The following is a 14,020-nucleotide window of genomic DNA, read 5'->3' as shown; positions in this document are numbered from 1 at the left end:
CAATTCTCAACTTTCGCTACAGTGCCAAGCAAGAAGCCTCATGCCTGACATACATGTCTGGGACGAGGGTTCAAGTTGAACATTGTGTGGACATTCGCAGTATGTGATTCACACGCAGATGGGCTTGGACTTCATGCGCAACAGCTTTGCCTTACTGTTGCATCATATTGTCCATAATCCTGTCAAATTACGCTTTTTGTCGCTCTCGAGCTTAGTGGATTTGATCTGTAGTTGGGTTCTGGTGAGTGTTCAGCTATTTTTGTAATGAACACTGCTGCTTTGCTTTCAACAGGCTTCATCATTGCGGTTCGCACAGAATATTGCACATCATACCAAGACAGCAGGAGAGTGACTGTGGTGTCCCCTCTTCGTTTGATCCTTGTATGATGAGACTATGCGTCTTCGTTGCACACCAGTATCAGGACTTGGTGTCTTCAAGCATCCTGTGCTGGACTGCAGGCGGAGACCATTGGCAGATACAGGCCAATCAGCCGACTTATTGGTTCTATTTCTCGTTTCTTATTTCACATGTTATATTGTTGTAGGTTTCCTCCATCAACTCCCCAACACCCACACACTCTCATTTTAGGCTTCTTTGGGTTAATCTATTACTATAAATGCCTACCATTGCAGCTAGAAATCTCAAGCCTTATACTCACTTGTTAGACGGTATGGACAATGTGGCTATGATTGTTAGTGAGGTGCTGATTTTTGTTTAGTCGGATTGAATGCTTTTGACACACTGGCTGTTGCTTACAAGCCTCCGTGGATTGTAACTTCTCCAAATATGGAGTGGTTCCTGGAGATACATCACTTCAAAAATGAAGAACTTTGCACAAGAGATGATGGGCATTTTGGCATTGTAGACTGCTATCAATGGCTGCAAATGCACTCTGAAACCTATCTGTGGTCCCTGCTTATCCTTTGTAAGGAGTCTCAAGTATGTTTGGACAAGCATATGAAATGGTTATGGCAGACACCCTCAAGGAATGATTTCAAGGTTGAGGAGGGTTCTATATTTGAGATTGGGAGGATTTCTGCCAAGAAGGTGGATATGTTGGAGAATTTGGAACAAACTCTGATAGAAAGAGTGTGTAGCTGGCAGAAAGGCCAGATACCTGGCAGTGATGTCATTTCACCATTTGGACTTGCACTTTGTTATGCCTTGGCCCACTTAAAATATCATCTGCTGACTTTCCAAGACACAGTATTGCAAGTCGCTGAATTCCAGCAGGTATATTTGGATATCTACGCTCATATGGAATACATGGAGCTTGTTATTCCACGTCTTTGATCCTCTATTACATCTGTAGCACCCGTACATAAATCCTGGATGGGTGCCTTTACGCAAGATGCGGCTGTTTGCCAGAGATATTACCACGCGGGTGTTCCAGTGTGGTATATCCGTAATGAAATTTTTTTCCCTTTGAACACCAATGTTGTCCACATCGTCAATTTCACACGCCCACATCACATAATCACTGATCACTTTCATGACAACGCTTCTAAGGCTTTCCCTCTCCTGTATATTGGCCCAGGCGGTGAACACCATCACTTCCGCTTGTGTCAGCTATCACAGTGTTGTTTTGATCCAATCAATACGCCCCAACCTCCTACTGGAGCCTTCTATGGTATATCAATGCCTGTTGGGGATCACAAGTGCAAAACAGTTGCGGCACAGCTCGGAGGTTTTGGCAGAGTCTCTCGACAGAAGTTAGGTGTAGTGTGCGGCAATCTGTGTACATGTAAACTTGAGCCTCATTGAATTCTTTGGTTAGTGGCTAAATGTGGTCGGTTAGATCATATATCTAGAATTGTTTTTTCACACTCAAAGGGACCTAATAGAGACAAATGGTCCGATCCTGATAGCGACTTGGTCCCACTGTCAATACCACTATGGAACAAAGCCTTGCAAGCTGTCCAGCGAGACTCGAGTCCTGTTCAAGGATGGACGCATGATCCAGGATATTGCTTTCCAGATCCAGCAATGTTTGTGGTGGTACAGTCACCGGAAAGGAGGTGAAGATACTTAGCTAATTGGCTTGCATGCCGTGGTGCCTGGATAAATTGGGTGAATGCTTCAAACGATGCCAAATTTCCATCACCTCAAAATTGGCGAGATTTCCTCAACTGTCTTCCTCAAGGAGCAGAGCACAAGTCCACATATTTGGAAAGAAGCAAACAAGCTGCAGAAACATCCAAACCACCAAATATAAAGACACCTTTTCCATTACTCAACAACCACTCCACTATAGTACGTACTTCCTCTGGGAGCTTGTTTTTGAGGGCGTATTCTGAGAGAATTAGTATCCTAGCCTTTTGTTTGACTTCACCTCTAAGCTGAGCTGCAGCCGCCCACACCTGTTTATAATTTTAATATTAGTAATATTGGAAGCATTGTTCTCACTCACATAATTGATGATTCTACCTTTTTTCTGCTCGTCCCTTGCATTCTCCAAATCTACTATGGTAGTCTTGAATAGTAGAGAAGAACTGGAAACTTTGATGATTGCATTCCAAACAAGTTCATCTCGTTCATCAGTACCTGGGAAGCCTTTCACAGTAGAAAGAATGACACACATTTGAGAATGTCCTGCTTTAGCCAGCCTGGAGCTGGTAGGGCTAAAGCTAGTGATGACGGCCTGTGTAGACTATAAGCCTCATAACTTTAAACTTATTGCATACTTACCTTGGAATCTCTGAAAGGCGTTAATGAAGGAAAACTACTGCTATTCCTTTTACGCTTATTGTTAACCAACTGGACACTTTCAGCTGGTGATGCAGTTATCTGTATCTGTATATGTGGATCAGTGAACTAGAAAAAAAAGGTAAAACTCACATTGGTACGCAATGATAAGACCATTTGTTTGTAGCAAGGATTGTCCAACTTCTGGGTCAATGAAGGTGAGGGAGTAACTTGCTGTGAGCTTTCTGATGATGATGCTGCATTAGTACAGCTTATAGCTAAGGTTGAGTTACTTGCCTGTCAAGTGTCTAAAGATCTGCATCAGAGCATCTTCATCTTCATCTTCTAGTTCCTCTTCCATGCTATTCCTGGCCCTTTTATGAAGAGGTTCATCTTCACTATCAACATCAGGCCTATCCAAGTCTCCTTCTTCCTCATCATCCTCAGCCTCCACCATGTGAGCTGCTTTCTGACGAATATCTGGGAAGTGTACTATGTAATAGACATGATACATAACACATATTAAATGACTCACCTGCTAGCTTGTCAGTATTTGCATCCTTTCCAGATGCTTGCAACTTCTTCATCAGTTGGCTGTATAAGATTTCTTCATCTTGTGTAAGCCCATCAGAAGAGTTTGATGTCCCTTGAGCCCTGGAATGTTTAGTTAAAGGCTTCTTGGACTTACTCCCCTGAGTTTTGTTCTGTCCAGATCTTGTCCTAGCAGCCATCACCAAAATAGTAGACAGAGACAGAGGTAAAAGATATAGAAAATGAGGAATTAGCAAACAGTGGAACATTTCATCCCTCACACCTTTCAACTTTCTTCTCAAAAGTGATACAACAAATAAATATACACTAGTACAATTAGTGACAAACTCTGGATCAAACAATTGGTAAATGTCTAAGAGTATCAAGGTCAAAAAAACAAAATGCATTACAAAGTCCATGGTTATTAATGTAAAGAAGAATGTCCAGCCCATCCATTTTGCCCATTTCTCCAGTTATCCATTTATTTGTCAGTTTTCAAGACAATTGAGCCCCTCTGCCCTCTGAAGTGCAAGTTAAAATGAGTTATATCACATGAGCAAAAGAGCACAATATCCCCCTTTCTCATCTGCAACACCAGGCCAGGCTCAACAAGGCAAAGCTCTCCCCCTTTATGCTTACCCAGTGGTATGACTAGACAAAAAGGTTTGTCCTTGGCATCCCTGTGAGCCTTGGTTGAAACATTGATATTGACCACAAGACCTAAGAATGGGCAGGCAGCAGAGGCATTGTTTTCAGGGAGTAACTCAGCATGTTGTCTGAGTACCAAATATTTGGTAGGTAGATAAGTAGCAAACTACATCAATGGTATCAGCAAATTATCCTGTAAATAATCAGAAACAATGTCACTCACCATTTCATTAATCTATTCAAAGAGATCAGCAAATACAGTTTTAAGTCTCTGGTAAATGTCAGTGTGGTCTTGAATCTCCTTGGACGTATAGGGGACAAGCTGCAAATAATTTGTTCTCAAGGCATACTTTCTCCTCATCATCAAAGGGGGAATATCATTGGGTGCATCATTTGCCTTCATTGATTCAGTATAGTTTGTAAATGGAAAGAAAAAAAAACTCACTTTTGTACAATGGCGGTTGTACCAAGAGAAATGTAGAGCTTCAAATGTGAAGCCTTCACCTTCAACAGCTGAGTCTACATGATGTAGAGATGTGGTGGAGCCTAGGCAGGACTGGAAGTTAGGCAGGAGAGTGGTGTGGATTGATTCTGGCATAGTGCTGTTTTATATTTATGAGGTCTTCTGGGCGAGCGTGGTGTTTGAATTCTTCAAGGTTATACTTCCTGGGAAATTCCTGGTCTTGCAGATTGCTATCTTCAGACCCAGAGTCATTATTTCTTGGCTAGTTCTGAGATGGTGGTGTAATTGTGTTTAAATCTTGATTTTTGGTGTTTATATCCTGGTCGGGATGATGCTAGTCTTGCATGGATGACTCAGGTTGGTTTTGATTTGACTGCTGGGATAGAGTAGCAGTGGTAAATTGAACATTGTTAGCATGTAATATAGAGATTCTGAAAATTCTGCTTGGTTTATTTGATGGCTAAAGGGTGTTCAAGCTTGCAATGTTCAAAAGGTGCTTACATTGAGATTGCAGATTACTTTTTGATGCCTCTGGTAGGTGTGCTTGTACCCATTTTTCCTGCACCACAATTACGCTTGCAGGTATAGTACTGGTTGACTCTTTCTTTGAGTTTCTTCAAGCTGCCTAGGAGAGGTTTGTCCACTGGAGAAATGCAATGGAAACTCAGTATAGGATTTTATGTTATCTTATCTGTTGAAGAGAAATGTGTTAGCTAGCAAGTTTAATTGCAAAGATATGGACTTATTGCAATCTACCATGATTTGAATACAGAATGCAATGACAAGGATCCCTTTTGATCACAAGAAAAACATTGATTAACAAGGGCATGTATTGATGCAGCATGCTAGTCTCAGCTATTTCCACAAATGTGCATAATTGTGGTGAAAAGCATAAATTTGTGCTATTCATGTGCAAATGTGTAAAACCATGTACCAAAGTTCTGTCATTTTTCAGTGGGCTTCAAGCCTTGCACAAGATTCAAGATTATCTCACCAAAGTGATGACATCATCAGCCACTGCCTCCATCAACTGTACAGTACACATGTACAAACAACCTGTAGTAGTATATATACCCTAATAGATCAAGGACACTCCTCAGTGAGCCTTGCTGTTGTTTACCCACAACAAACTTGGTCCTAACTAAAGGGTAACCACTCCCCTCACTTCTTTATAGCTTTGTCTGAGTTGTGCACCAGAGTATACAAACTCTTGGTTGTTACATTAGGGCTTGCTCTTTACTACTCTCTTGCACTTTTTGCAAACACGGTCCCCAGGGTTAAGGGGTTATTGTTTTGGAATATCCTATTAAGAACAAAGCTTGAAGGAAGTGTCTAGCCACTTGCTGAGAGCAATCAGGGACTGGAACTAGAGTCCAATGTGAGTAACTATATTATTAGAGAGTATGGCAGGTATACAGTACCTAGAGTCCAATGTGAGTAACTAGAGAATAGGAAGCATTGGACTCTGCAGTACTGTCCGAAGTTTTGTAAACAAAGGTAAACAAAGCAGCCACAAAGGCGAAATAATAGAGAACACAATCAATAGTGAATGATAGAAGAATAGATAGAGAAAGGAATAAAAATATATAGGTAGCACAAAGGTGCAGAATCACCAAAACTAACATATCCCATATAGCAGAAGGGTGCACTCCTAGTGATGGCCCTGTAGTGCTCAGGGAGAAGGGACAATTAAACTATACACGGCCCCCAGTGTTAAGGGGAGTACTTTAGCTCAGCAATTGGTGTGGAACCACTGTTGATTAAAATTTATATACAAACTTCTTCTCTGACCAGGCCGGGCACTTGCCTCCACCAGTCTGGAGAAGGGTTGACAGCTTAACAAGCGGACCACCCCCTAACAACTGTTCGGACCAGGGTTTATTACATTTACCTTTTATATACATTTTCAAATACTATATTGTGGGTAGCCGGAGATTAAGATCTGATACTCAGCTGGGAAGAGGTTGATCCACATGGAGCAAGCAGGTACCCCCAGTTACCTTTTCTACTTTACCAAAGAGAACAAGTCAACATGTCGTTGCAATCCACCCAACCCGACGTCAACACTCTGTTGCACAACATGTGTGCACAGGTTTTGGTGTTGACCGCACAGCTTGCCGAGTTTCAGGCAAACCCCCCTGAAGCAGTTGAGCAAAAATTCAATAAAAAAGTCAAAATTGTCGCTAACCCCAGCACCACTTTCAAAGGAGACCGGGCTCCATTTGCTGAATGGTGGATCAAGCTCGAGATTTGGATTAAGGCAAACTGGGATGTGTTTGCCAATGATTTTGAGATAGCAACAGCTGTGCTATCAAGACTAAAAGGACCTGTGGCAGGTCAATACACCCATGTACAACTCCAGGAATGCTATACCGCTGGTCACTGGCGTACCTGGGACAAGTTGAAAGTTGAAATTGAAAAATATTTCAAACCACAAGCTGAGCGTGACTGGGCACACCAGCAAATCCATACCTTCAAGCAAGGAAACATGAGGACGGATGACTTTGTTACCCGGTTCCTGGCTCTCTCTATCCAAGGGGGCCTAGAAAATGAACATGCGGTGGAGCTGTTGGAGCACAATGTGTCACCAGCCATTGCACAATAGCTTTACATACAAGATATGCGGAGCAAAAACCTTTCAGCAGCTGCTGAGGAGGTTCAAAAAATTGGTAGGGCCATAGAGCTCTACACTATGCAATTTGGTGGTGGGTCCACCACCAAAAATAACTATTCCCAGAGGCGCCCTGGGTCATCAAACCAAACTCAAAATCACTCTCACAGGTTCAAGCCGTTTGGGCTACAGCCAGGGCAGGGTGCTCCTATGGATATCAGCACAGTCCAAGGCAGACAAATGTGCAGATTCAAGGGCAACTGCTATAACTGTGGCCAAGAGGGACACATGTCCCAAGATTGCAGAAATGGGGCACAGGCTGCCCAACAAAAAAATAACCAAGGGTGCCAGGCACGCCAATTAGAAACAGAAAAACCAGATAATTGGCCCAATTCATTGGCTAGTTGTTTGTATGACAAAATCAGGGCCTTCTTCTATGATCAGCAGGTTGCTGAGACGAAGGCCCAGGGAAAATAATTTGGAGTGTAGGTCACTTGGGTGCCTTTTCTCCTCGTAACAATGAAATAAACCACAACAAAGTGGCCCCTGCTCCGGGGTGTTGCACAAGCAATAACAGAAAGAAGGGGGTAGCTCCCCAATTTATAAATCAATTTCTCAATTTATTATCTGAAGTATGTACTTGTAGAAAGGATTGTAACTGTAATATTTACAATACTACCGCTGCACCAGCGTCTCCTCAGGAGTGTGGCCCCGGCAAGACAAACACTAGGGTGCTTGATTCTGGTAAAAATAAAAATAAAAATATACAAAATCATAAGGTAGAAAACATGTTTATCTTGATACTTCTTCTTCTTCTTCTTCGGAGCCACTTTCTACAGAAATCCCAAGGCATGTGTTGACGCGCACATATTCATTCCAAAAGGAGATCCGTTTAGATGTTGGTGTGGAAAACCTTGCTCGGGGCATAGTATACCCAATCAGCGCACTGCTTGATTCAGGCACTAACAGAATCTTCATAGATCAGGTCTGGGCAGAGCAAATTAGACTCCCTTTTGTAAAATTAGATGTATCTATTCCCATTTATAATGTTGACGGTACACTTAATGCAGGTGGCTGCATTACGCACAAATGTTCTTTTGTTGTTGAGTACCAAGGACACAGAGAACAAGTCACCGCCAAAGCTACCCAACTAGGGAAGATTAATTTAATCTTAGGCTGGACCTGGCTATTTAAACACAATCATAAGATTGACTGGCAGACAGGGGTTGTCACATTGTCACGTTGCCCTCAGGAGTGTGATGACTTGGGTAAGCCAAGTCATGTCCGTCAAACTGAGCTTGATGAAAGGATAAACGCTGGTCACGTTTATGCCAAGCTTAGATCTTTAGATATGATTGATGATGATGATGATGAGGTAAAACCCAAGGAAGAGATTAAGAGGCTAGTACCTCCAGAGTACCATGACTTCTGGAAAGTCTTTTTAAAACATAAATCAGAACACTTCCCAGAGGCCAAGCCTTGGGACCATGCTATAGGTTTGAAGAATACGTTCAAACCGAGAAAAGGACACATGATTCCCCTCTCTGCCCCAGAAAAAGATGAGGTTTTAAGTTTCATAGATGAACAGCTTGAAAAGGGTTACATCAGACCTTCCAAAGCCCTATGACGTCCCCAGTATTTATTATTCCTAAAAAGGATGGTAAAGAGTGTATGATTATGGACTATTGTTACTTAAATAAGTACACAGTTAAAAATGTGTATCCGCTGCCTTTAATTAGTCAGCTAGTAGACAAGTTGGCTGGTGCCAAGATCTTAACAAAGATGATCTAAGATGGCTGTACAATAATGTACACATCAAAGAAGAAGATGCTTGGAAGGCCGCGTTCACGTGCCACCAAGTATCCTTCAAACCCCTTTTTATGTTCTTTGGGTTGACCAATTCACCAGAAACCTTCCAGAGCATGATGAACGAGATCTTTGCTATGGAAAACTGTGTTGTCATTTACATTGACAATTTATTAATATTTACGAAGTTGGATAATAAGGCTGAGCATGACAGGATCGTGCAAGAAGTCCTTCGACGCTTACAGGAACAGGACCTATTCATCAAACCCAGAAAATGTAACTTCAAAGTGAAGGAAGTAGACTTTCTCGGTATGATAATTGGCCAGAACAGAATCAGGATGGATCCTGAGAAAGTTCAAGCTATTTTGGATTGGCCTGAACCTACTCGTGTCAAAGGAGTTAGGGCTTTTTTTGGCTTAGGCAACTTCTACCAAAGGTTTGTTGAAAACTTTGCAAAGATAATGAGACTGTTGAACAATCTCACAAAAAAAGACATTGTTTGGCACTGGGGCACCAAAGAATAAGAAGCTTTTGACAAACTTAAACAGGCATTTACAATGGTGCCCATATTAGCATTTCCAGAATTAGACAAAGAGTTCCAGCTAGAAACCGACTTTTTGGATTTTGCTACTGGGGCTGTTCTGTCAATAAGATGACCTGATGCTCTTTGGAGGCCTTGTGCCTATTTATTGCATAGTTTGTTGCCTACAGAGCGCAACTATCAAATTTACAATAAGGAGATGCTGGCCATCATTAGAGCTCTAGAGCACTAGCGGCATTACTTAGAAGGTGCTAGGCACCAATCTGAAATCTGGACCGATCATAAGAATCTGGAGTATTTTATGATGGTCTGAGACTTAAACTGAAGACAGGCCTGCTATGTGGTGTACTTATCTAGGTTTAATTATAAATCAATTCATAAGCCAGGTACTTCTATGGGGAAAACGGACACTTTATCTAGAAGAGAGGATCATGCCAACGGCATCAAAGATGACAAAAAAGGTGTCACCCTGATAGATCAATCAAGGGTTGCCAATATTAGAATCAGGCAGGACTCCGATCTTCTGGAAGTCCTCAAGAAAGACGTCTCCTCAGAAGAGAAGGCACACCTTGATGGCAATTTACATTATTGATGGGAAGATGGGCTCTTCCATTACAAAGACAAAATCTATGTGCCTGAGTACGCAAGGATGAAGGCAATAGATAGACATCACGACACTCCAGTGGCTAGGCACCCTGGGTGGCAACAAACAATGGAGTTGATCTCCAGAAACTACATGTAGCCTGGCATGGTCAAAGACATACAGGAATATGTAAAATCCTGCCTGAGATGTGCCATGGCAAAGAACTCGCATCAACCGCTGGCCAGTAAACTTATGCTAAATCCAATACCAGCTGGTCCCTGGCAGGATATATTTGTTGATTTCACGACGGATCTGCCCAAATCAAATGGGTACAATTCAGTAATGGTGATGGTAGATAGCTTCTCCAAAGAAGTGGTATTTATTCCCACAAATAAAACTATCACAGCCGCAGGTACGGCCAACTTATTTAAAGATTTTGTATGGTCTATCCATGGGTTACCAGAAATGATTATCTCCGATAGAGGACCACAATTTGCTAGCAAATTTACAAAAGAATTATGCCGGATGCTGGGCATTGAACCTAAATTACCAACGGTGTTCCATCTGCAGACCAATGGACAAACAGAGAGGCTGAATCAAGAATTGAAGCAATACCTCCAGATATTTATTAATGACAGACAGACAGATTGGGCCAAGTGGCTAAAAATAGCCCAGTTCTCATACAACATCAAACAGTCGTTGGCCACAGGAAAAGCACCGTTCAGGGTTACAAGGTTGTACCTCCCCAGAATGGGTATAGAACCTGGCAAAAGCAAGAACAAGGCTGCTGAGAACATGGCTAAGGACATGAAGTCTGTCTTAGATGAGACACGCAAGGCGCTATTCAAAACTGCAGAGCAGATGAAAGACAGGGCAGAGTGTAGACACTCTAAGGCCCCTGACTACAAGGTCGGCAACCTGGTCTGGTTAGATACCGATCACTTAAAATTAAAAGATCAGCAGTCTAGAAAACTGACCAAAAAGTGGATTGGCCCTTACCGGATCAAGGAAGTCAAACCCAATGCAGTGTGGAGCTGGAGCTCCCAAAACAAATGAGGGTAGTACCCACCATCAATATTAGCCGTGTAAAACCCTACAAAGGGCCGCTGCCAGGACAGCGTGTAGACCGGCCCGGACCGGTTGTAGTCACCCAGGAAGGTGAAGAAGAGTTCCAAGTCAAACAAGTGGTGGATGCACGCTTGAAGCGTGGAAAATTAGAGTTCCTAGTCCTATGGAAGGGCTATGGCTATGGAGACGAGGCCAGAACGTGGGAACCAAAAGCCCATCTGGACAATTCCCACAATGCTGTCCAAGAATTTTATTCTAGGAATCCCTCAGCTCCTAAGAAGCTTAGAGGCATGGATTCAACCCTTTTTAACTCCCTTTTTCAACCTATGCCCAAAAACTTCACCACTACCTCCGGCACCTGGTCTCGCCTGGAAGTCGAACCTTAAAGGGGGGGTAGTGTTATGATACACAATTTTGGACCTTCAAATTTCATTCTCCTCTTTAACTTTCTTCTGTAGTTTTCACACACTGTGCCATGTGGCACTTTCCATTTTGTTCAAACTCCACCTTCTCACACTGCGCTGCCTTCTTCCTTATTTTAGCTACAAGTCTGTCACGCAGTGGAGCTGGTCACACGGGCTGTGCCTTATAACATCATCAGCCACTGCCTCCATCAACTGTACAGTACACATGTACAAAAAATCTGTAGTAGTATATATACCCCAATAGATCAAGGAGACTCCTTAGTGAGTCCTCCTGTTGTTTACCCACAACAAACTCGGTCCTATTTAAAGGTTAACCACTCCCCTCACTTTTATATAGCTTTGTCTGAGTTGTGCACCAGAGTATACAAATTCTTGGTTGTAACATTGCTAATATTTGAATTGGGAAGGATCACGATCTTCTAGAAGTCTTCAAAAAAGACATCTCATCAAAAGAAAGGTGTGCCTTGATGGTAATAAGCACTATTTATGCAAAGATGGGCTTTTACATTATAAAGACAAAATCTATGTGCCTATGTCTGCAAGGATCAAGGCAATAAATGTACATCTTGATACACCTGGTCACAATGGCTGTGCTTTGTGACATCATCAGCTACTATATCTATCATCTGTATAGTACATATGTACAAACAAACCTGTAGTAGTATATATACTCCAATAGATCAAGGAGACTCCTCAGTGAGTCCTCCTGTTGCCTACCAACAACTAACTTGGTCCTACCCTAAGGGAGTTATCCACTCCTTCCTTTACCCTTTTTTGCTTGTGTTAGTTATGTGCCAAAGTGTAAAAACTTTGGTTGTTACAGCTACTTCCATGACATTGAGAATTTTATATAAGTACTCACATTGTGGTAGTGTAAGTGATTGTTGATGCACTTTGGTAGAGAATTATATTATATAATAGTAGTCCAGTATTCCTAAGCTTTGTAGTAATCCAGTGTTCCAGGGCTTTGTAGCAGTCCAATACTCCCAGGCTTTGTAGTAATCCGGTGTTCCTGGGCTTTGTAGTAATATAAAATCCCTGGGCTTCTACTTACTCCCAGTATTCAACTACAATGTGCTCGTGCTTCACCCTTTTCATTGAGAAAGCTACAACAAATAGCTACAAACTTGCAACAGTGATGCACCCAGATCAAGACAGTTTTGCTACTATTCCGCATTTATAACTGCATAACATGATCATGTGAAGGTACTGACCATCCCAGGGTCTCCACCCCATACATTGTATGTATATACTCTCTCATGTTATATGCAAAACATATTCTCTCGCCACAGCAGGACCAAACCCTGTGATTCAATAATTTCCCACTAAATGCACAAATAGTCCCACTATCAAATTTGAAGCAAAAACCTGCCCCAGTGAGCTCCGGAAAAGTTATTTTTGGCCAATGGGATATTATCATGGGGGTTTTTTGACTTCATGTGCTCTGTGTTAAAGTTTCTGTCCATGTCAAAAGTCCTCAAGTGATACTGCCTGAGGGGGTCCTGCTTCTAATCAAGCAAGACATTGATACCCAGCTGAGGGAAAGCCAGGAAAAACAATGCTAGAGACCATGGGGAAGGGTGAGAGCCGGGTTGGTGTGCAAATTCATGCCAATGCATATATTTCACATGTCTCCACTACCGGGACACCCTCATGAACTCCTGAGATTTATTCTAGAGGGGGAAAATATCATTGAGGTTCCCTGGAAGTCTAGAACTGAGGGACACACTGGGACCTTGTGCAGGAATACACTGTTTATCACATGCCATATCTTGGAATAGAAAGTCATTACAAAAATTTTACATTCCTTGTTATTGATTAAGGAGTCATCAAGTAAGACAAAGGTGAATGCTGTTTGAGGCTTCTTCTGACTTGCCGGGTACAACCCATTGGACAAGAGCTGAACATCTGAGCAAGCAGCATTGGGACAGCTACACCATCTCACAGGCAAATGATGCACACAATATCTGTCTACTAGAAGCATCATTGTGTTGCCATAGATGTCAGTGGAGCCAGTCCTTTTGAGCATATCACCTATTGTAATTACTCTTTTATCTTCCCATAATTCTCCTTCCTCATTGTCTGATGGGGCATCTGGAAAATTTTCCCAAGTATCATCCGCCCAGGAATCACCCCCTGGCAAGTTGTCTCTGCTAGACTATGGTTGTCATCACATCCCAAGCATGGTTTCCCAGTGTGGCCCGGATAAGTTACCAAGCTGGCTCTATAAAGTCAAGAAGATTCAAAATGTGTGCCCATACATTGCTTGACTCTATGAAATGATAACCTCTGGTGAGCATTGCTACAGCATGACATGCAAAACTCTGGTTTCCCAAAACATTCTGTGCACTGCCAAATTCCTTCTCTCACTAAACAAAGGCTGCAAGTCTGTGTTAGAATATACTCTGCCATACCAATGCTCTGTAGGATAATACCTCTGATTTGTAAGCCAGCCCAGCATGCAGCAGCTATACTGTGTAAGATGACCGTGGTTGCATGTCATGTTTAAGATCCTATGTTGTAAAATCTTGGCCATATAGCTCAATTGGTGTAACAACCAAGATTTTGTTACTCTGGCGCACAACTAGAACCAACTATAGAGATAATGATGAGGGAGTGGTTACCCTTTAGGCTTCAACAAGTTAGTTGTGAGGATAC

At 42.3% G+C, this 14,020-nt stretch overlaps 2 protein-coding genes across 2 annotated transcripts; one reads left to right on the top strand and one right to left on the bottom strand.

Moving 5' to 3' along the window:
* Window positions 1–1,941: 1,941 nt before the first annotated feature.
* On the bottom strand, window positions 1,942–4,463 carry SERLADRAFT_404493 (uncharacterized protein; the record flags this gene model as incomplete). Its single annotated transcript, XM_007312040.1, has 13 exons — window positions 1,942–2,058; window positions 2,263–2,361; window positions 2,412–2,642; window positions 2,690–2,794; window positions 2,840–2,927; window positions 2,980–3,178; window positions 3,222–3,280; window positions 3,375–3,406; window positions 3,544–3,590; window positions 3,857–4,031; window positions 4,089–4,100; window positions 4,125–4,262; window positions 4,311–4,463. 13 exons carry the CDS (start codon window positions 4,461–4,463, stop codon window positions 1,942–1,944), a joined length of 1,455 nt encoding a protein of 484 aa, XP_007312102.1.
* Window positions 4,464–6,360: 1,897 nt separating this feature from the next.
* Window positions 6,361–6,933, top strand: SERLADRAFT_431690 (uncharacterized protein; the record flags this gene model as incomplete). The annotated part of the gene is made up of 1 exon (XM_007312039.1): window positions 6,361–6,933. One exon carries the CDS (start codon window positions 6,361–6,363, stop codon window positions 6,931–6,933), a length of 573 nt encoding a protein of 190 aa, XP_007312101.1.
* Between the last annotated feature and the right edge of the window lie 7,087 nt (window positions 6,934–14,020).

Source organism: Serpula lacrymans, assembly GCF_000218685.1.
Source record: "Serpula lacrymans var. lacrymans S7.9 unplaced genomic scaffold SERLAscaffold_1, whole genome shotgun sequence".
In the NCBI taxonomy this organism is placed as follows: Eukaryota; Fungi; Basidiomycota; class Agaricomycetes; order Boletales; family Serpulaceae; genus Serpula; species Serpula lacrymans.
Note: the sequence above shows the minus strand (reverse complement) of the source record. Positions and strands in the feature narration are given on the sequence as shown.